General features: G+C 49.9%; 1 protein-coding gene across 1 annotated transcript; it reads left to right on the top strand.

The window, feature by feature from the left end:
- Nucleotides 1–12,553: 12,553 nt before the first annotated feature.
- IL37 (interleukin 37) lies at nucleotides 12,554–19,180 on the top strand (the record flags this gene model as incomplete). The annotated part of the gene is made up of 6 exons (XM_081156429.1): nucleotides 12,554–12,632; nucleotides 13,528–13,590; nucleotides 16,553–16,672; nucleotides 16,985–17,124; nucleotides 17,367–17,513; nucleotides 19,100–19,180. 6 exons carry the CDS (start codon nucleotides 12,554–12,556, stop codon nucleotides 19,178–19,180), a joined length of 630 nt encoding a protein of 209 aa, XP_081012555.1.
- Nucleotides 19,181–20,709: the final 1,529 nt, after the last annotated feature.

Below are 20,709 nucleotides of genomic sequence, written 5' to 3'. Positions count from 1 at the left end.
AATTTAGGAATTAAATTTTGTCATAGGTATGTATGTGTAGGAAAAAGCAGTTTATATAGGGTTTGGGACTATAGTGGTTTCAGGTATCCACTGGGGGTCTCAAAAAACACCACCTCCACGGATAAGGGGGGAATGCTGTGCTCCTCCTTTCTAGTTATTTTTACAGGAACTTCAAGACCATGGTCATGTCTGAGTTTTAACATCTCTTAGATGAAAATAATCTTCATTTAGCTGTGGAAACCAAGACAAACATATTTACACGGCCCGGGAGCCATAGGGAGCCTTTAGTGATTCTTTCATTGAACAAATATTATTGGGCTTCTAATGTGTGCCCCTGGGTGACAATATGGACAAGGTGTCTGCTCGCAGGAAGCTTGTGTTTTCATAGTAGCGAAAGCAAGGGGCTGGCTCAGTTCTGAATAACAAATTATGAAAATATTCAGATAGTGACACACTCAGTGAAGACAATGAAACAGGTGATGTGGGGAGGGTGGCAGGTCTGTGACCCGGGAGAGGTTGGTTAGGGAAGGTAAGCAAAGGGTGCCCATGAGCCAGGACCGAGAAGGTCTGGGAGGAGCCTCCTCCCTGGCAGAGGATCTGCCGTGTCTCAGGAGGCAAAGGAGGCCCATGCAGCACAGCGAGTGAGCCAGAGCAGGAGGGGGGGGCCCGAGGCAGAGGGCTGGGTGGGTGGGGTCTTATAAACCACGGCTTGGAATTTGGATTTTGTTTTAAGGGAGACTGGAAGCTATTGGAGGGTTTTAAGTGGAGAGTGACAGGATCTATTGCACACCTTAGAAGGATCATCTTATTGGGAGCAGGCCCAGAGGAGGAAGATGCCTTGGGGCTGGGTGGTAACCACGGGGACGGAAGGACATGGACAGACTCGGAATATATCTCAGAGGTGGAGACTAGGACAGGTTCATAGGCTGCAGAGGGATGGCAAGTCAGGGGTGCAAACCCTGAGGGGAACACTGGGGAGGAAGCAGGTGTAGGTGGCAGGGAATCAAGAGCTTGGTTTGGCCATTTGCAGTTCGGGGCCAGGTGTCAACGTCAAGTTGGTAGTTAGATAACCCAGTCTGGATTCCACCGGAGAGGTGAGGGCTAAAGATGTAAAAATGGGAGTCACTGGCTAACAGATGGAACTGGATATGCTGGCACCTAGTCACCAGCTTAGGGCAGTGAGAGCACGACCAAATCCTGACAACCAGTGGGGGCTGGAGGGCAAGGTGGAGCTCTGCTTGCAGGCTGGGTGCTCCTACCCACGAGTGGGTGTGGCTTGGTCAGCAGGCAGCTGGCACTGCTCCCACGTCTTCCCCATTCCTGCTCATTAGCTCACACATGTTCCAGAAGCCCCCATTTTCCTCCTACTCTACCAGCTGCCACACCAGCTGGGCTGCAGGGCCCAGACCATGTGCGCAATGGTCCTCATTTCGGTATCTCTCCACCGTGTCCTGGTGCTGTCCCCTGTCGTTTATGACTGACTGAAACCCCTCCTTCATATTACGTGGCATCCTTCCCAGTCCATAGGAGGCTCTTCATCTCAAGAATTGCAAGAGTTTTTATGTCATTTGATCTTCAATTTGAAGATGGGAAGAGAAGTGACTTGGCCAGGGTTCCAAAATGAATCGGTAGGAACTGTGAGTTCCGGGAGGCCAGGGACCTTTAGTGATGTATCCTGATCACTGTATAGAGATGTGAGTTCCAAGAGTAAAAGGGGCCTTTTAAAATGAAAATGATACAGGCTTTAAAAGCACTTTATTTCGAAATAATTATAGATTTGCGGGAAAGTACAAAAGAACATACAGGAGGTCCTGAGCGCCCTTCACCCAGCTTCTCCCAGCGACAACATCTTGTGTTATTACAGAACAATATCAAAAGCAGGACCTGGACATTGGCACACCCCGCAGAGCTCACTCAGATTTCATGTTACATATGCGCTCATTTGTGTGTGCGTGTGCAGCTAGCTCTATGCAATTTTATCACACGTGTAGCTCCGTGTAATCACCACAATCAAGGTACTTAACTATCATCACCACACAGCTTCCTCTTGCTCCCCATTTCTAGACACCTCACCTCATCCCCCACTCCTAATCCCTGGAAACCACTTCATCTCTATAATTACGCTATTTAATGAGTATTATATAAATGAAATCGTGAAGTAGGTACTCTTTTGAGATTGGCTTTTCTTCACTCAGCATAATTTCCTTGAGGTTCATCTAAGGTGTTGGGCGTATCAACAGTCCGCTCTTTTTCATGACTGAGTAATATTCCACGCGATGGATGTGCCACAGTTTATCGTTTCCCACTGAAGGTCATTGGACAGCTTCCAGTTTGTGCTGTTACAAATAAAGATACCACAAAACACTTCTGTATAGGTTTTTGTGTGATCTTAAATCTTCATTTCTGTGGACTACATGCCAGAGTGCAATCGCTAGGTCATATGGTAGGTTATTTTTAGCTTTAAAAGGAACTTGCCAAACTGTTTTTCAGAGTGGCTGTGCCATGTTATATTTCCACCACAATGTGTGACTGACCAGTTTCTCTACATCTTCACCAGCATTTGGTGTTATCATTATTTTTTCACTTTAGACATTCTGATAAGTGTGTATCGATATCTCATTGTGGCTTTAATCTGTATTTTTCTAATGGTTAAAGATGCTGGATATTTTTTCATGTATTTATTTGTCATCAGTATATTGATGAAATAACTGTCTATGTGTTTTGCCCATTTTTAAATTGCATTGTTCATTTTTAAATATTGAGTTTGATGGTTCTTCATATTCTAAATACATGTTTTTTACCAGACGTGATTTTCTCCCAGTCTGTAATTTGTTTTCTCATCCGTCTAACAGGGTATTTTACAGAGCAAATGTTTTAATTTTGATGAAGTCCAAATCATCAATTTTTTTCTCTTATGGATCATACTTTTGTTGTCAAGTCTGAGAACTCCTTGCATGCTTCTAGGTACCAAAGATTTTCTCTATTTTTTTTTCTAGAGCTTTTAAAGATTTGTTTTGCATTTAAGTCCATGATCCATTTTTAGTTAATTTTTGTATATGGTTTGAGGTTTAGGTTGAGGTTAATTTTTTGCCTATGGATGTCTAATTGTCCAGCCTCATTTATTGAAAAGCTCATTATTCCACCACTAAATTGCTTTTGCTCCTTTGACAAAAATCAACTGGGCACATTTGTGTGAGTCTGCTTCTCATTGATCTGTGTGCCTATTCCACCATCAATCCCACATTCTTATTGGAGCTACACAGGAAGCTTTAGCTTCAAGAAGAATGTTTCCTCCCATTTCCACCATCAATCTTGACTTTCATATTCCTTGGACTGCATTTTATTGGGGGTGGCGGTGAGGGTTGGGAGGGATTTCTCCTTATGTTCATAAACTGGACATTTTTTTTATGCTTCTAATTATTTTCCTCTTTGGAAAATCTGACTTAAAAAAACTTTAGAATTGTGTGTAACGTAGAAGTAGATTTAGAGGAAGGGGCGTGGATGTTTTGCTCACTTTCTTGGCTTCCTGGAGGTTGTCTTCACGCCCATCAGATTCCAGCGGAGTTTCAGGGAAGTACAGGCTCTAGTAAGGCTCACTCTGAATAAGCAAAGTGAGTTCAATGTCACTAATATGGCTTAAAGAAAAGGAGAGACCTTTGGGACCAGTGAACTTTCTAAACAGAAGCAGTAACATTAGCTCCAAGAAATATCCGACACCAAATACTGTACCTGGCTCTGGTTGGTTTGGCTCAGTGGTTTGAGCATTGGCCCACAGACTGAAGGTTCTCGGGTTCAGTTCTAGTCAAGGGCATGTACCTTGGTTGCAGGTTCAATCCTTAGCACATGTGGGAGGCAGCCAATTGATGTGTTTCTCTCTCTCTCCAAAAATGAATTTAACCTTCATCTCCTGTACGCATTGATGTAGACCGTGGTGTGGCTCAGTGGGTAGAGTGTCAGCCCACGCACCAGAGTCTAGGGTTTAATTCCCAGTCAAGGGCACATAGCAGGGTTGCAGGTTCCAGCCCAGGCCCTGGTCTGGGCCTGTGTGGGAGGCAACCAATCTCTTTCTCTGCCTCCCTCCCTTCCACTCTCTCTAAAAATCAATGGAAAAAATATCCTTTTGGTGAGGATTACCAAAAAAACAAACAAAAACAAAAAACATCTGCCCAATGAGATTAATACAGTTGCCTTCCTGGCCGTGTATGGAATACTGTACATAACGTTTGCGGAATATCTGTCAAACATTTACATATGGACACTGGGACACTGGTGGGAAACGGGAGGTTGGGAAGAAAGACAGACGGTCAGGAGATGTTAGTTAATAGCAATAATAATGGGTTGGCAGCCATCCCTTCACTGACTTCTAAAGCTTTTCTAGCAAGCACAACATCCCATAACTTCCTCCACCTTCTACCTCTGTGTCCTGATCTGGATTCTGTCCTGCTCACTCCTCTGGCCCCTGAGAAGTGACTGCTCTCCTGGCTCTTGCCAGCAATGAGGCCCCAGCCACCTGCTGATGGGCCTCTCAGATGCTGGCTGGATGTGCCACTGGATGTGTGACACCACCTGACCCAGGTTCCTTGCCCTGTGGTCCTCCCACCTGCTGGGCCTTGCTACTGCCTGGGTGGGACCTGCTTCTGTCTTTCCTGTCAAATGCTCACAGACACAGAGCATCCTCCTGCTCCCTCAGCCCTGTGCTCTGGACACCACACTGATGTCTCCTCTGGGCGTCTGTAGCTGTCAGTTTCCCAGCACTGTCTGGCCCCCTGGGCCTGGCCAGTTCTAGAGTACACAGTGAACCTTGTTGCCGTCCTGCTGGACACTCCTGGACAGGTCATGAGAGGTGACAGCCTCTATGTGGCCTAAGATGCAGGAGTCAAACGCCAGTTCTTTGACCATGGGACTACAGAACATACACTTCGTTGGGTTTCCCATTACTCACCCCACTGAGACCAGGCCTGGGGACTAGCTGCCCAGCTGAGCACTGTGATCTCCCCAGCATGGTCCCCTCCCCAGGACTGCGGGCCCACATGGTGTGGAGACCCCCAGTATCCCTCCAGGAGGAAGACACCCCCAGACATGAAGCTGCGTGACCCTGAGTCAGCAAAGAGGGAAGAGCCACGGGCTCAAGAGGGGCCCCCAAAGGCCCGAGAGGCAGACTTTCTGTCTTCGGGCCAGGGAGGAAAGCGCAGAAAGGAGAGGACAATTCTCTGCCCTTTGCATCTCCCCGGGTCCCTGGGGAACTTCCCTCGGTGCTGCAAGACTGGAAACGAATTTCCTGAGTTACAGGCCCTTCAGCTCCAGTGCTGGGCTTGCCCTCTGTCCTTGTCACAGTGGAGATGGGGCTCCTCCTTAGATACCACATACTTCCTTTCTCTGCATGACTGAGCCTAAGTGTGAGATTAAATAGAGTTGTGTCTGGAAAACAACTGTCAGTGAGTAAGACCAGTCCTGGAGCGGGGGCGGGGGGGACTGGGGGGGATCTTCCCTGGAACCTGTGAGGCGTTAGGTGTGGCCCATAACCCCTCCCCCGGCTCTGGGGTCCACGTCCCCTCTCCCACCCCATCCTGCTGCTCCAAGCCTCTGCGCTCCTCCTGTTCTCCTTCTGAAGGTCTGGATCTTTCTTGGTTCCAGCCTTTCTAGAAAGACCCCTCTCAGAGCAGGAATCTTTCCAGCCCTTCCGCCAAACTCCTAAAAGTTTCTGGCATTTTCCTCAGGTTGCCCCTGCCAGGGGCTCTGGAGGCCAGGAGAAGGCGCTCGCTTGCTTGCTTCCCGGGGACAGGCAGGGAGGATGGTCATCCCGGCTTCTCCTGTTTGCAGGTGGCTTTGAAATGTCGCACTCCCAGGACCAGAGCTTCTGGTACGTGGCCTGAACACTGACTTTGATGGGTTTTTGGTTTTCATCAGAGCCGGGATCAGTCTAACCAGCACCTAGCAGCATTTCACCTGGAGAGTGGGCTGAGCCTTCCCGGCCCACTCCAGGCCTCTGGGGGCTCAGGGCTGTCCCTGTTTGCCACGTCCCTAAGTTTAATGAAAAGAACGTGACCCATCTTCTCAGCACCTGGGCTCCCGAGTTAGGCAGACTCGGGCTCAAACCCGAGCTCTCTCACATAAGGTGGGCTCGTTTCACTGCGCTTCACTTGTGTTTTTACCAGTAGGAGGCACGACCCTCCACCTGCGAGCGATTGCGCCTGGCTTTCTGGGGTGCTCTCTTTAGGGTGGCTTGTAGCCCAACCCGCAGTATCCCCGAGGCCTGCCCTCGGTAGTTGTGGGACTTAGAACAACTTAATAAATTCTTCCAACCTCAGTGTTCGCCTCCATGAAATGAGGATTGTCATAGGGCAGACCAAATAGGGTTGTTGGAAGAATTTAAAAAGTTATTTAGTGAACAGGATTTAGCAAGGTGCCTGGACCATGGAGAAAACATCAGTATGTTGTTTAATATTGTTGTGGTGGTAATTCTTCTTCTTACTCCTCTGTCCTGTGCCCTTTCCCGGGGACACCATGCTCTCAGCAATGTGAGCAGGGCGACGCATCCTTGCCCTGGCTGGGCCAGTGGAGGGCCAGCAGAAGGAGGTGAGAGCTGGAGGCAGGAAGCACCCAGGAGCCAGCATCCTGAAGGTGCAGGGTTTGCACCTGGCCTTGCAAGAGCCTCTCTAAATAGGCAGGACCATTGTGACAGTGGCCCGGGATTTCCCCAGGGCAGGGCTCCCCAGTCCTGCCCACAGGTGGGGCCCTGCATAGAAACCCTCCCTACCCCGCCTCTGAAAGGGCAGCTGGCCCGCCCCTCTGTGGGAGCTCAGGCACTTGGCTGATGGGGGCAGGAGCCCACAGCTGGGCCAATGACCATCGTGGATGGTGGTTGTAAAATGTCAAATATGAGAATACAGTAACCACTGCACTCAGTAATGCTGCCATGTAATTATCTCTGATGGGTAATAACAGCTCTCTGTCGCCTCCTCCCTGGAGCCCTCCTTAGCACCCTCTGTGTGGGAGGCCTCCTCTCTGGGTGGCCGCAGTACTCTGCACACACACCTGCAGCATAGGTGTTGGTGTCCCTGTCTCGTCTCCCTACAGCACTGGAAGCTCCTGAGCGCAGGTCCCCTGTCTGACTTGGCACAATCCTCCTCGGCCCCAGCCTAGTGCCCCAAGCGTCACGGACACTAGGTGCTTACAGCAGGGATGAGATCCTAAGAAACTCTATAGTGACAGCAGTTTAAAAATGTGATTGTAGCCAGGGGGTGGGGTGCTCTTGGAAATCCCAAGAAGAGAAATCTGTAAACATTTTCTTCGGAGTGTCCCCCGTCTCTGTTAATACTCACATCCTATGGCACAAATAACAAAAAACTAGTAGCAAGTTTCTGAACCAACTTGTGGACAGGAAATAGGCCCATTGCCAGACGCCACAGGTGGAAGTTCCAAATGGCAAACTGTCAGATCTCAGAAAGGATGGATGTCTTCGCTGTGTCACCTGAGGAGCAGCCTCTGTCCCTCAGTGACCAGGCGCTGGCCTCCCCCACCTGTCAGGCCAGTGTCAGCTCAGGAGCACATACTGCCTGATTGTGCTGGTTGAGTTACAGGCTGTCTCGCCAAGTAGCCACTTGAGCAAGTTTGCAGGTGGAACCCCTCAGTGGGCCAGTGGTCTCAGACTGCCACAGAGTGGCGGCAAGAATGACTGGGGTCCCCTGTCAGCCGCTGTGCCGTGCAGCCACCTCATAATTCTCATGAAATGAAGGCAGGATGTCTCAGCCCCTCCTGCGCCCTGACCACGGGGCTGGTTCGAAACGGAGCCTGTAATTCTGCCGCAGTTTGTACTTGGCCTAAAGCAGGGGAGGCCTGGTACGTAAATGAACCTGGTGCAACACTGAGCCCTGTGTATGCTGAGTAGACACCAAGGAAGGGAAGGCTGCCCCCAAAACACACATGGAGAAAATATGCACACTCCAATAAAATACACACAACACACAACTTACCAACAACATACACAATGCACACATAACACATACACAAAACACATACAGCCACAAAATACACAGCACATAGTAAAATATACCCACAAAATACAACACACAAACATACACATAAAAGACACACACGCTCCAAGAAAACATACATGCACACAAAGTATATACACATAAAGCATATAGACACCCCCATATACACACAGAAAACATAAGTTCACCAAATACACATAGAAGTAGCAAAATACAACCTGTCAAAAAGTGTGAATGGTGATGGCTCTATAAGGTTAAATAAGTGAAAAAAATGATCTAATAAATTAGATTCCTTAAAAGTCACTGTAAGCCCAGGCTGGGTAGCTCTGTTGTTTAGAGTGTAGTCCCGATAAGTCCAGGTTGCAGGTTCGATCCCTGGTCAGGGCACATATAAGAATCAACCAATGAATGCATAAATAAGTGGAACAACAAACTGATGTTCCTTTCTCTCTCTCTCTCCCTTCCTCTCTCTTTAAAATCAATAAATAAAAATTTAAAAAAATAACCGTGCAATGCAAAATTTAAAAAAGCATATAAGAAAAATATGTATATGCTTTGACCCAGCAATTACACTTCTAGGACTTTATCCCATGAACATAATCAATGATGTCAGCAAAGGTTTAAGCCCAAGCACATTTAGCATGACATTGTATGTAACAGTGTAAAAATGAAAACCCAAATGTTCAACACTGGGGATTACTTTAATAAGGTTTATACACATGTGACACACAAACTGTCCCTTGTGCTCTTTCTCAACCTCCCACAAATAAAAATGCAAGTGAGTGAACAAAGAGCATCCTGTTGTGCATTGACGGTGGTCAGATTTCCAACTTTATTGAGGTCGTGTGTGGGGAGGCAATATCAGTGAGTTTGTGGTGGGTGCTCCACACCCACGACATCACAGCCCCTCAAAGAGATGACTTCTCTCTCTGCTCCCTCCCTGTGCGGGGCCCTGGGCGGTCTCTACAAGCCTGTTTCCTATACCCCCCCACAGGGCGCCTCCCACCCCCTTCTCCTGAGCCCTGAGAACAGGAGTGCCTGCCTGGGAGGCAGTTTAGTGACTATTTTGACTTTGCTTTTATGTCATCTTTTCCTTCGCCATCTCAACCCCACCCCAAAGGTGTATGAAGAAATTCTCCAAAGATCTCTCTAGGAATTTAACAGACAAAATAGGGATTTTAATTCCAGCTGTCAAGGAAATAACATTTTTCCAGGTCTTTAGGTGAAGAATGGAGTATTTTGCAGCGATTTAAAAAAAAATAAAAATGTTGTAGCCCAGCCCGTGTGGCTCAGTGGCTGAGTGTTGACCTATGAACCAGGAGGTCATGGTTCGATTCCGGTCAGGGCACATGCCTGGGTTGTGGGCTCGATCCCCAGCAGGGTGTGTGCAGGAGGCAGCCGATCAATGACTCTCTCATCACTGATGTTTCTATCTTTCTCTCCCTCTCCTTTCCTCTCTCTGAAATCGATAAAAACGTATTTAACCAAAGGAAAAAAAAAAAAAAGTTGTAAAAAAGTATTGATCAAGTGAAATGATTGAGATATATTGAATAGAAATAGCAAGATGCACTGTTAATAGGAAAGACATGTTATAAAATAACCTGTGCAACACACTTCTCTATCTGCATGTTAGATAGATGTGTGTGTGGAAAGTGACTAGGAGAGACTGTGTAAGGGACAGAGCCACCACACACTCAGAAAGGCCTGCGCTATAACCCTGTGCTGCCCGTTACTAGGTTTTTGCTTAACCCCTGACACTGCTCTGTCTTTTGTCCGGTAAGCAGTGAGGACAGCCCTGCCAGCAGGATCATCAGAGCACCAGGGAGATAAAGACAGAAAGCCATGGGCTCAGCCCAGGCCCTGCAGCTGACAGCTGTGGTTGTTGCTTTGTTCCCGTGTTCAGTGGTGCTGGTGGTGGTGCCCAGAAGCTGTGATCTTACTTGGTTGTGTGGATTTTCGTCTGAAACGACTGGCTCTTTCTGGTGTTGTGAGGCAAATGCAATGCAAGAGACAAGGAAACACCAGCAGGCTGTAGAGAGAAGCTGGTCGTTGGGGGCCCTGATCAAAGCTCCCTTGGCGGGGGGTGGGGTTGGGGGCGGGGAGCTTTGCATGCCTCTGTTGAAACAAAAGTGGAGGGGTGTCAGTGAGGTCCTAGAGTGCATCTGGAGGAGAGGGGACAGGAGGACATTTTTCTCTGGGACTGGGGCAAAGAATTCAAGTGAGGACAGGGGCTTCCTGCAGCCCCAGGCTCACCGCCTGACCTGCACCTTGCATCTCCCTCTCTTTTCCTCACCCCTCTTCCCCACACCTTTGTCGTTGAACTGGGTTGAATGGATGTGCCCCAGTCCTGGGCAGAGTGACACCACCCCGCAGGAATTTGTTTATGCCCAAAGAGAGAAAATGCATGCCATGAGTAATGACTGATAACCTAAGGTGCTATTATCGGCTGAAGGAATGCTCCATGGCATATGTACTCCCAAACTGATTATTCATAATGAGGCTGAGACCTGGTTCCTTCAGGTCAGAGATCCTGAGGACAGAGGCCAGAGCTCCCGGTGCCCAAGACAGAGCCACGGACAGCGGGGATCCCTGGCCCAGGTAGGTGGTCCTCACCCCCTGGCTCAAGATGCCTCTCTATGGACTCCCCAAATGTCTAAATATTAGCTCTGACACCTGCCTAGGCCCCTTGGCTCTCAGCCCAGCTGCAGCCCGGTGTCTCCTAGGATGGCTTCCCCAATAGGCAGGGCCTTGCTGCAGGGCCAGGCCGCACACCGAGCTTGGACACCTTAGGAAGACGCTGGCACCTTTTCTAAAGGCTGAGTAGTCTGATTTCAGAGTCTGGGAAGTACTGGTCTTCAGAAAGAGACATTGGGCCGCCGTATTTTGAGTGTTCCTAGGTGGGAAGAGATGGATCTCAGGTGCCAAATGCACTGCTTCTTCAGGGAGCCTTGTGGCCCCAACTTGCATTTATACTGAGGTAGGTGGCCCATTCCTTAGGCAGCTCACGGGGACATCTGCAGGTCCTCCTGCCCGTGGGCGTCACTTTGTACTCCAGCAGCAGCACCAGTATCTTTACATATTTGGGCACCTACATTTCTTTCTGCCAGAGACCTTGTTCTGATGGTCTTGTTCTGATGTGCCAAATTCTCCGCCTTCTCTAGTGCCACCAATTCTCTGTGTCCCTCAGTTTACCCCTCAAACTGCAAAGGCAGTTGTGCTTGGTGGGCTCTGGGGATGCAGACAAAAACCAAGCAATGTAAAATCAAATAGTGGATATCCATCGATTCGTTTAAGCTCCATCAGGTCTCCCCAACCCCAGGGCCACAGGTGACCATCCACCCCTGTTCCTCACTGTCCTTGCTGCCTAGCCCTGGAGCCCTTCCTTATCATTTTTATTTTTTGCGAAACCATTTAGTTCCCTTTGTCGCACACCTAAGCCATTCTTGGAGGTTTGGTTTTCCACGTAAATTGCCCATCTGCAATCTTAAAAGTGGTGTGTGGCCCTTGAGAAGTCACTCAAGGTTTTCATCTTGAAAACCTTTCATCTTGAAGGTTTTCAGGAACAAGAATTTTTGCCCCGCCCTCACTGTGTGGCCCTGAACTGGTGCTGGGGAAGATTCTGTGTGAGCCGAGTGAGAAGTGACCCACGGTATTGGGGAGGGCAATGCCTGTGTCAGCGGCCTTAACACATCAGGAGCTGAGCCTCTTGGGACTATTTGGAGGCTCCCTTTTCCACGACAAGAGGCTGCAAAGAAACTGCCTTTTTAAAAAACAAAACAAAACAAAACGCACACATTTTTATTGATTTTTTGGAGAGAAAGGAAAGGAGAGGGAGAGAGAGAGAAACATTGACTGCTACCTCCTTCATGACCCCTACTGGGGATCGAGCCTGAAACCTGGACATGTGCCCTGACCAGGAATCGAACTGGCAACCTTTTGGTGCAAGGGACAACACCCAACCATCTGAGCTACACCGGCCAGGGTAGAAACTTTGCATTTTTTTGCAAAGTTTAGACTATAGCAGGAGGTGTGACAATTTTTTCTGTAAAAGTTGGGAGGATCAGCATTATAGGCTTTGCTGGCCAGATGACCTCTCCTTCAATACTCATCTTTGCTTCATAGCTGGAGAACAGCCATGGGAGACCTGCAAACAAGGGCATGGCTGTGTTCCAATAACATTTTATTTAAAAAACAAGAGTGGGATGGATTTGGCCTGTGGGCTATAGTTTGCCAGCCCTGGAATTAGAGCAATACAGTTTGAACTTCCTACTTCATTTTTATAAAATGTTGTCGAGATTCGTAAAAGTGATATTGTGACCCACAGGTTGGAAAATGTCACACTGGAGGGGCAAAGAGCCAAGAAAGAGTGCTAAAGGGAAGACCATGGTGGGCCCTGCAAGGCCACCCTGGACGCAGCAAACAGTTCGCAGCAGAGAGGGAAGCCGGCGGCCTGTTCCACATGCAGGGCATCCGACAAGGCTCCCTGGGGTCAGATGGTGCCGTAACCAGTGTCCTTCCTGTCCACGCAGGTCGTGTCGCATCATTTCATCACACTGAAAATGTCCTTTCAGGAGGAGAACGCGGATGTGATGGACTCTGCAGACTGGGAAGGAGCTGCAGCCCAGAGCAGCTCAGAAGGTGAGTTCTCATGAAAATGCACCTGGGGCCCAAGAGCAGCTCCTGAGGCAGGACCCTGTGGGGAGCTGTGCAGTGACCTGGCCTCCTGGGGGACCTTGCATGGGAATGAGCTTTGAGGATTTCCCTGGTAGGTGAGTTAGATGACAGTAATCCTCTACGGAAAATGTAGCTCAGTGGCAGGTGCTCAGGGGCAGCAGGTGGTAGATAAATAGGTCAATTTTATCAGAGACTCAGGTTTGATGTCCTGACTCACCAACTGGGTGGTTTTGAATCCTCCACATGCGCCTCTGTGTCCCCTGACTGCCCAGCAGAGGAGGGACCTGCGGGGGGTCTCTGAGTCTGGGTGGGCAGTAGCTCAGAGCTGAGCACTCCCTGGAGGAAGGCCCTTGGGCGTTGGCTCAAGGGAGACATTAAAAGCAGAATTTTGACCCATGTGACTGTCCAATGTGCAAGTGTGAAGGGAGAGGCCTGTGACATGCCAGAGGCCACATCCTGAGCTTTGGGTTCATATGTGGGCATCATAGTTGGAGACTAAACATCAGGACGTTGGTCTGACAACTGTGGGTCCACTAACAGTTACACCGAGAGGCTTGGGCCCCGCCCCGCTCCTGGGGCAGGGGCTACGAGGTGGCTCCCACACTCGCTCTGACCTGTTATCCTTGCAGTTGTGGGTGATGTATGTGCGTGATATTTGTAGCAAGTTCTGCACTTAGCTCCATTTCATCTCCATTTCCACCATTTTCAACCAGAAAAGCTATTTTTAATATCATTACTGTCTCTTTTCTTAGTGTTTCTGAAAACATACCAAAAATAAGTAAGGCATTAAATGGTCCCGGGGCCCTAAGTCCTTGAAAAATCCCAATGCGCATGCCAACCTTGCTGTCTCTGATTCCAGACCCGGCCAGTGGCGCCCTGGAGCCAGGCCCAAGCCTCGCCTCCCTGAGCTCCATGCATGCAGGTATGGCCCTCAGGTGGCCTGGTGAGGGTGGGATAGGGATGGTGCCCCTGGGCTCTCTCAGGGGAGTGGGAAAACCAGAGATGAGGAACACCTAAGGGTGCCGGGTAGGGCTGAGACTTCTCTGTAGAGGCAAATATCAGCAGGGTCAGTAAGAAAGATGGGCCTTGGGGTCTGCAGAGAGAGAAGGCCACACATCCCTGCTGAGTGGCTCAGGAGAAGGAAGGGTTTGAGCCTGGGAACCATCCAGGTTCCTCTTCTGACTGTTGCTGGCAACCCTGACCTCGTCACAGTGCCTATGAAAGCCGGGAACTGGGCAGGATGGGCGTGTGGGGGACCCACACCACCGAGTGCCACAGGTGCGCTAGGCTAGACCTTCCCACAGGCTGCATGTGGCCCTTACAGTGACCCCAGGAGGAAAAGTTAGTATCGCCTCTCTCCTAGTGTAGAACCTGAGGAAGAGAGGGGGGCAACCTGCCCCAGGTGCACAGGCAGTGAGCGACAGATGCTGGAATTTGAGGGACTATACCCAAGAGGAACTGTCTGCCCAAGTCAGGTTTCAGGCTCCCGTCACCACCCCCTGCACAGGGCAGAGTCAGGAGATCTGGGCCTGAGCCCCAGCTCCACCACAGGCCATATGTGATCACTGGGCCTCAATTTCCTCCCTGTGGAAAAGCGCAGTGAGCCCCAAACGAGATGAGGTGCACATGGCACCGGGATGGCCTCGTGGGCCTGGGAGCCACCACTGCTGCTGCCTTGGGTGGTCTGGTGGTTTTGATCTTGTGTGGAGGTGACTGCTCCTGCTCTGCGCTGTGCCCCAGCTGGTGGAGCTGCCACACAAGCTGTCTGTCGGGCCTATTCTGACTTCTCCTCAGGGCTGTGCTCCCTCCCACCTGGAGGCAGAGGTTCTCAGTGTGTGGTCCTTGGACCAGGAACAGCAACAGCTCCTGGAAATTTGTTGGGAATGAAGATTCTCTGGCTCCACTGTGGACTCTTGTATTAGAAGCTCAGGGTCTGAGGCTCAGGAGTCTGTGTCTGTGCAGCCACCAGGGTTACTGGGATACACAGGAGAGTGAGGGCCACTGCTCTGCAGGAAAGACTACCAGCCCCTGGAACACTGACAACTTTACTGAGGCCTCGAGAAGGACTTTTGGAGGAATGGATTTGGGTCAGCGAGACGGGACATGCACAAGCGTGACTGCGAGATGGTGGGGCCCCGATTCAGGCTATGATAGGAGGGAAACAGAAGGAAAAGAACATGTTTAGGAAATATTTAAAAGTTAAGAAGCACAATGCTGGTGCTAGAAATGCAACTTATGTAGTTTGTCTGGGTGTCACTCTGGACCAACTGAATCAGAATCTTGGGGGTGTGAGGCCCAGGCATCCATGGTCTTAAAACATCACCCACCAGGTGGCCCAACATGCAGCCAGGTGGCCCTCAGACCAGCAGCATCACCAGCCCTGGGGCCGATAGAAAGGCAGAATTGCAGGTGAGGTGTGGTTAATGGTGGAGAAATTGGAAGGTTTAGAGTTTATCTGGTTTCATGATTCTGAATCAACCTGCATGAGTTCCATGAACTCAGAATGGGGGTGGGGGTGGGCCCAAAAGAGCTCCTGAGGAGATTCTAGTGTAAGCAGGGCTGTGACCTACGGGTCTCACTTGATCCCATGTCATTGCAGAGTTACTTAGGATCTTGCCTGGGCCACTTATCCCTGCAATAAACACTGGGTGTCTGTGACACTTGGGGCACTAGGCTGGGGCTGAGGAGGGTTGTGCCAAGTTAGACAGGGGACCTGCGCTCAGGAGCTTCCAGTGCTGTAGGGAGACGAGACAGGGACACCAACACCTATGCTACAGGTGTGTGTGCAGAGTACTGCGGCCACCCAGAGAGGAGGCCTCCCACACAGAGGGTGCTAAGGAGGGCTCCAGGGAGGAGGCGACAGAGAGCCAGTGTTATAGGAAGAGTCCTCGTTGCCAGGGCAGGAGGGGACCAGTCAGGGGCCTGTGCTTACTGCATGGGAGGAGAGTGAGGCCTCAGGTTTCATCTCTACACTGTAATTACCCATCAGAGATAATTACATGGTAGCACCACTGAGTGCAGTGGTTACTGTATTATCATATTTGACATTTTACAACCACCATCCACGATGGTCATTGGCCCAGCTGTGGGCTCCTGCCCCCATCAGCCAAGTGCCTGAGCTCCCACAGAGGGGCGGGCCAGCTGCCCTTTCAGAGGCCGGGTAGGGAGGGTTTCTATGCGGGGCCCCACCTGTGGGCAGGACTGGGGAGCCCTGTCCTGGGGAAATCCCGGGCCACTGTCACAATGGTCCTGCCTATTTAGAAGGTTCTTGCAGGGCCAGGCCCAAGCCCTGCAGCTTTCTGTGGGAGCTGCAGTGCCAGCTGGCCTTCAGGATGCTGGCTCCTGGGTGCTTCCTGCCTCCAGTTCTCACCTCCCTCGGCTAGCCCTCCCCTGGCCTGGCCATAGCAAGGATCTGTTTCCCCCAGGCACTGCTGGGAGCATGGTGTCCCTGGGAGAGGGTGCAGAAGAGGGGGTTAAGAAGAAAGGATTAACATGTCCGTAGTTCTTTCCATCCTCAGACTCCTGGCTAAGTGTCATTCATTTGAGTGATGCTCCTGGAAGGTAGGTGCTGTTATTACCCCCATTTTACACAGGAAGACATTGAGGTTTGGAGAGATTAGCGACTTCTCCTATGTCATAAAGCAGTAAGTCACAGGGCTTGGATTTGAACCCATGTGTCAAAACTGGGAGCCCATGTGCTTATGTATGTGCTGAGTTGCTGGTCTGGAGCAAGGCTGGAAGCCTGGGGTGGGAGAAGTCTTCAGTGGGCTGATGTCCAAGCCCACAAGCAGGGAGAAGGCTGGGCTGGGCCCCTCCTTGTGGGCTACAAAGGATCGAGTTTCCCATTCAACATGAAGAGTTGACACCTGGTTATATTGATCTAGGTCCAAAAGTGGCAAACCAAGAACCACAGAAATTCATCTTTTATGACCGGGACCACAAAGTATTGGTGTTGGACTCTGGGAAGCTCATAGCAGTTCCAAATAAAAGCTACATAAAGCCAGGTGACTCTCTCTTGGTTGTCTCCCCCCCTCCCCCGCCCCTGCAGCCAGGTGAAGGCCTTCCTGCAGGGCTCAACTAAGGTTGTAGGACACCTCCAGCTCCAACAAGGGGTGGGCAGTGGGGTGGAGGAGTCCCAAGGACTTCTAGGAATGGAATGGTGGGTCTGCGAGGGTGATCAGAACTGAGGGAAGTCTTTGTGGACTGTGGGGGAGGGGGAGGCATGGACCGAGTGAAGGAGCCAGAAGCCCCAGCAGACAGGAGGCCTCATCCCTGCTCTGAGGACCAACCCCCTTTCTGTGACTGTCTTTTCCCAGAGACCTTCTCTGTCTTAGCCTGTCACAAATGCTCAGGCCATGGGAAGGGAAACATAGTTCTCCTGGCAGTCTCTAATGGAGAGCTCTGTCTTTGCTGTGAGATAGACAAGAAAAAAGGCCAGCCATCCCTGCAGCTGAAGGTGAGCCCTCCCATCCAATTTCCTGTCCCCTCAGGCACCCTAAAGGGGAAGGCCAGGACCTGCAACACCTCTTCCTCTCCCCAAATTCTCACCTTGGCCTGTACAGCAGGAGCACCGCCTCCAGAAAGTAGTGGGTAGAAGAGCTGCTTGTCCTCCTGCTTGGCTCTGAGCTCCAAGAGCCCACAGGCGGGGTTTTCCCGTTCAGAGGCTGTGCTGGCTAATCCACCCTTTTTACCTCGCAGAAGAAGAAGCTTTCCCACCTGGCTGTGCAGAATGAAAATGACTTGAAGGGCTACACCTTCTATAGGAAGAAGTGTATCTCCTGGAACACGTTCGAGTCGGTGGCCCACCCTGGGTGGTACATAGGAACCTGCGAAGTGGGGGAGCCTGTGAGAATGACAGACAAGGGGGGGAGGAAGGAACACATTGAGTTTTCATTTGTGGCAGTCAGTGAAGCTCAAATGAGCCCCAGCGAGTAGGAAATTGCCAGTGGGAAGCTTGCGAATCTGACAGCTTCCTGGTTTTGCATTTGGCTGCTCAGAAAGCAAATAAATAATACAGGAAATTAAATGTTTCATTTTAAGGAGGCTGTATAGGCCTTTATTCACACAATCAAATTTTCATAACTGTTGTCATCTGCATTTAAAAAAAATTTCAAAGGAAGTTGCATTGAAAATCCAAAATACCCATTTCATGCATTCACTGCTAAATACTTTCATGTATTCAATAAAAATCGATATGTTACAAAGTAAAAGTGTCAGTCATATAAAAACAAACTGTTTATTTATTTTTTATCTTTATTGATTTCAGAGAGAGGAAAGGAGAGGGAGAGAGAGAGATAGAAACATCAATGATGAGAGAGTCATTGATTGTCTGCCTCCTGCACGCCCCCGACTGGGGATCGAGCCCGCAACCCAGGCATGTGCTCTGACCGGGAATCGAACCCCGATCGCCTGGATCCCAGGTCGATGCTCAACCGCTGAGCCACGCCCGGCCGGCCAAAACAGGCTGTTTAAAAACTAATTTGCTGAAGATACAAAGACCGAAAGTACACTTTAATTAATCAACTAAATTTAATTTTGTTAAACTATTTTTCGAATTGATTTCGCTATGAAATACCTTCAGCAATCAGATTTTGGCAGGTTAATCCTAAAAGTCGATCATCAGTATACACGTACCTGTGTGCTGAACTGCAAGGTAAAACGTATTTCAAAGAGTGGATTGTAGGAAAAAAAAAGTTTGAAAAGCACAATTGCATGATTAGGAAAGAGGCCTTGCCTGTGGGTGCTGACAGCTTAGCTCCCGCAGCTTGGGCCAGGCATGGGCTCCAGAGGCTGTCACTTGCTGTCACTCGCTGTCTCTCAATGTCACGGTGCCCTCTACTGGTCACAGAAGGCACAGCTGATGGCAGCTCAGCCCGCCCAGGGGCGGGGGTGAAGGTGATTCCCTGGCAGGGGGCCCTCTCTGCAGCAGGGCCCAGGAGGGGAAGGGACCGAGGATGGCTCTTTAAGGGGTTTGTGATGAGCCAAACATTGTCATTCGTGACCCTAAGGCGAGCGAGGAGAGCAAGGAGGTGAGCAGCATCAGCTCGTGACAAGTCTTGGGGTCTCACCACAGAGCTAGCGGGGGCAGACACTATGAAGGGCTGTACTCAGGGGAGTCCTGTGAAGGGGTTTGCATTTTAGAAGGATTTTTTTTGGCCAGGAGAAGGTGAACAGCCTGGAGCAGGGCAGGCAGTTATGGGCTGGCAGGAATCCAGGTGATGTGCGCCCCTGAGCCTCAGGTGGGATGCCCCTTCTCCACCTGTGAGACTGACCCTGTGGCCAGCTTCCAAGGTCTCTTGTCCTGTCTGCTGGTTGTGCTTAGGCCATGGGAGATCAGAGAAATGGGGAGAGTGTGGTTAGATAGCCCTTCCCTAGCTCAAGCCCTCTCCTATACCGGTCACTGCCCGCCCCCTGCCCCTTCTCCTCTGCAGGAGGTGGTGGACACCAGCTGCCGGCAGCCTGGTCCTTCTTCGTCTCCCGTGCTTTCTCTGAACCTGCTTGCACTTTTGTGAACACTCCCTCGCATCCTCCCCAGGGTGCAGCCTGTGAGTGTGCCTCTGTTCCTTGCCAGGACGCATGCCAAAGAGCTTGCGATTTATTCTGTTAGGAATAGGGAGTCATGGAAGGTTTTAGAGAACAGTAGCAAGAGCAGATGTGTATTCTGAAAAACCTGTCTGACTGAAGTGAGCAGGATGGACTAAATCAGTGAGGGCTGGAAGCAAGCGAACCATTAACAGAGAGCAGAGGGAATCCAGGTGACACGCAGTGGCCTGACACACAGCGCTGACGCAGCGCTGGATTGGGGCCTGGGGTGGGGAACCATCAGATGAGCATGCCAGCTGCACATATGACTTGGTAATTAACTTTAAAAAGCTGGAAATTTAATGTTTTGTTTTCGGGGATTGCAAAAATAAGTGTGTTGAACGTGTCACACCAAAATGTTGTGCTTTGCACTGTCTCTCAGCCCCACCCCTGCCTCACAGTCTGGGTGAGCAGCTGGTCCCTTCAGCACACGCTGTCCCTGGGTCTTTCTGGCACCACAGTTCATCCTTAGACTAGTGTCCAATGTAAACATGATGTGAGGCTCCAATGTGAGGCATGTAGGGAATTTTAAGTTTCCTAGCAGGCATAATAACAAAAGTACAAAGAAACACATGAAACTTAAAATATACAAAGACCTCTTAAAACTCAATAATATGAGAACAAACAACTCAATTGAAAATGGGCAAAAAGTTTGAACAAGACACCTTACAGAAGGAGATACGCGTATGAAAATATGCTCCACATTCAATGTCATCAGGAAGGCGCAAATGAAAAAGCAAGGAGATCCCACTATGTACCTATTAGAATGGCCAAAATCCAAAATACTGACACCACTAAATACTGGCGAGGATGTGGAGCAGCAGGAACTCTCAACTATTGCTGGTGGGGATGCAACATGTTATAGCCACTTTGGAGTCAGTCTGGCAATTTTTCTTAAAAAAATATCTTTATTGATTTCAGACAGAGGAAAGGAGAGGGAGAGAGAGATAGAAACATCAGTGATGAGAGAGTCATTGATTGGCTGCCTTCTGCATGTCCCCCACTGGGGATCTAGCCTGCAACCCGGGCATGTTACCTGACAGGGAATCGAACCCTGATCGCCTGGATCCTAGGTCGACGCTCAACTGCTGAGCCACTCCCTGCTGGGCAGGCAATTTTTTTTTAAACAAAGGTACACACAGTCTTAGCATAGGATCCAGCAATGGTGCTCCACATAAAACCTTGCATGTGAATCTTTACAGTAGCTCTATTACTCATTGCCCAAACCCGGAGGCCTTCACCTGCCCTCAGCAGGTGAATGAATAAACAAGCTGATGTCTTTTTATATTTTGCTTGGAGTACGGAGCACAGATCTCTTACCCACGGACGAATAACGTGGACCTGAGGGGCAAAGGCTTAGACTCTGCCGGATGTTTCCCAATAACACTTCAAGGTCCGCAGGAAGGACATTGGAGGGCAGGGAGAGAGGAAGGTTAGGGGTTTTGGGTTTTTGTTTGTT

This window comes from Miniopterus schreibersii (assembly GCF_964146895.1).
Source record: "Miniopterus schreibersii genome assembly, chromosome: 13".
Lineage (NCBI taxonomy): Eukaryota > Metazoa > Chordata > Mammalia > Chiroptera > Miniopteridae > Miniopterus > Miniopterus schreibersii.
This window is presented reverse-complemented; position numbering and strand designations above follow the sequence as displayed.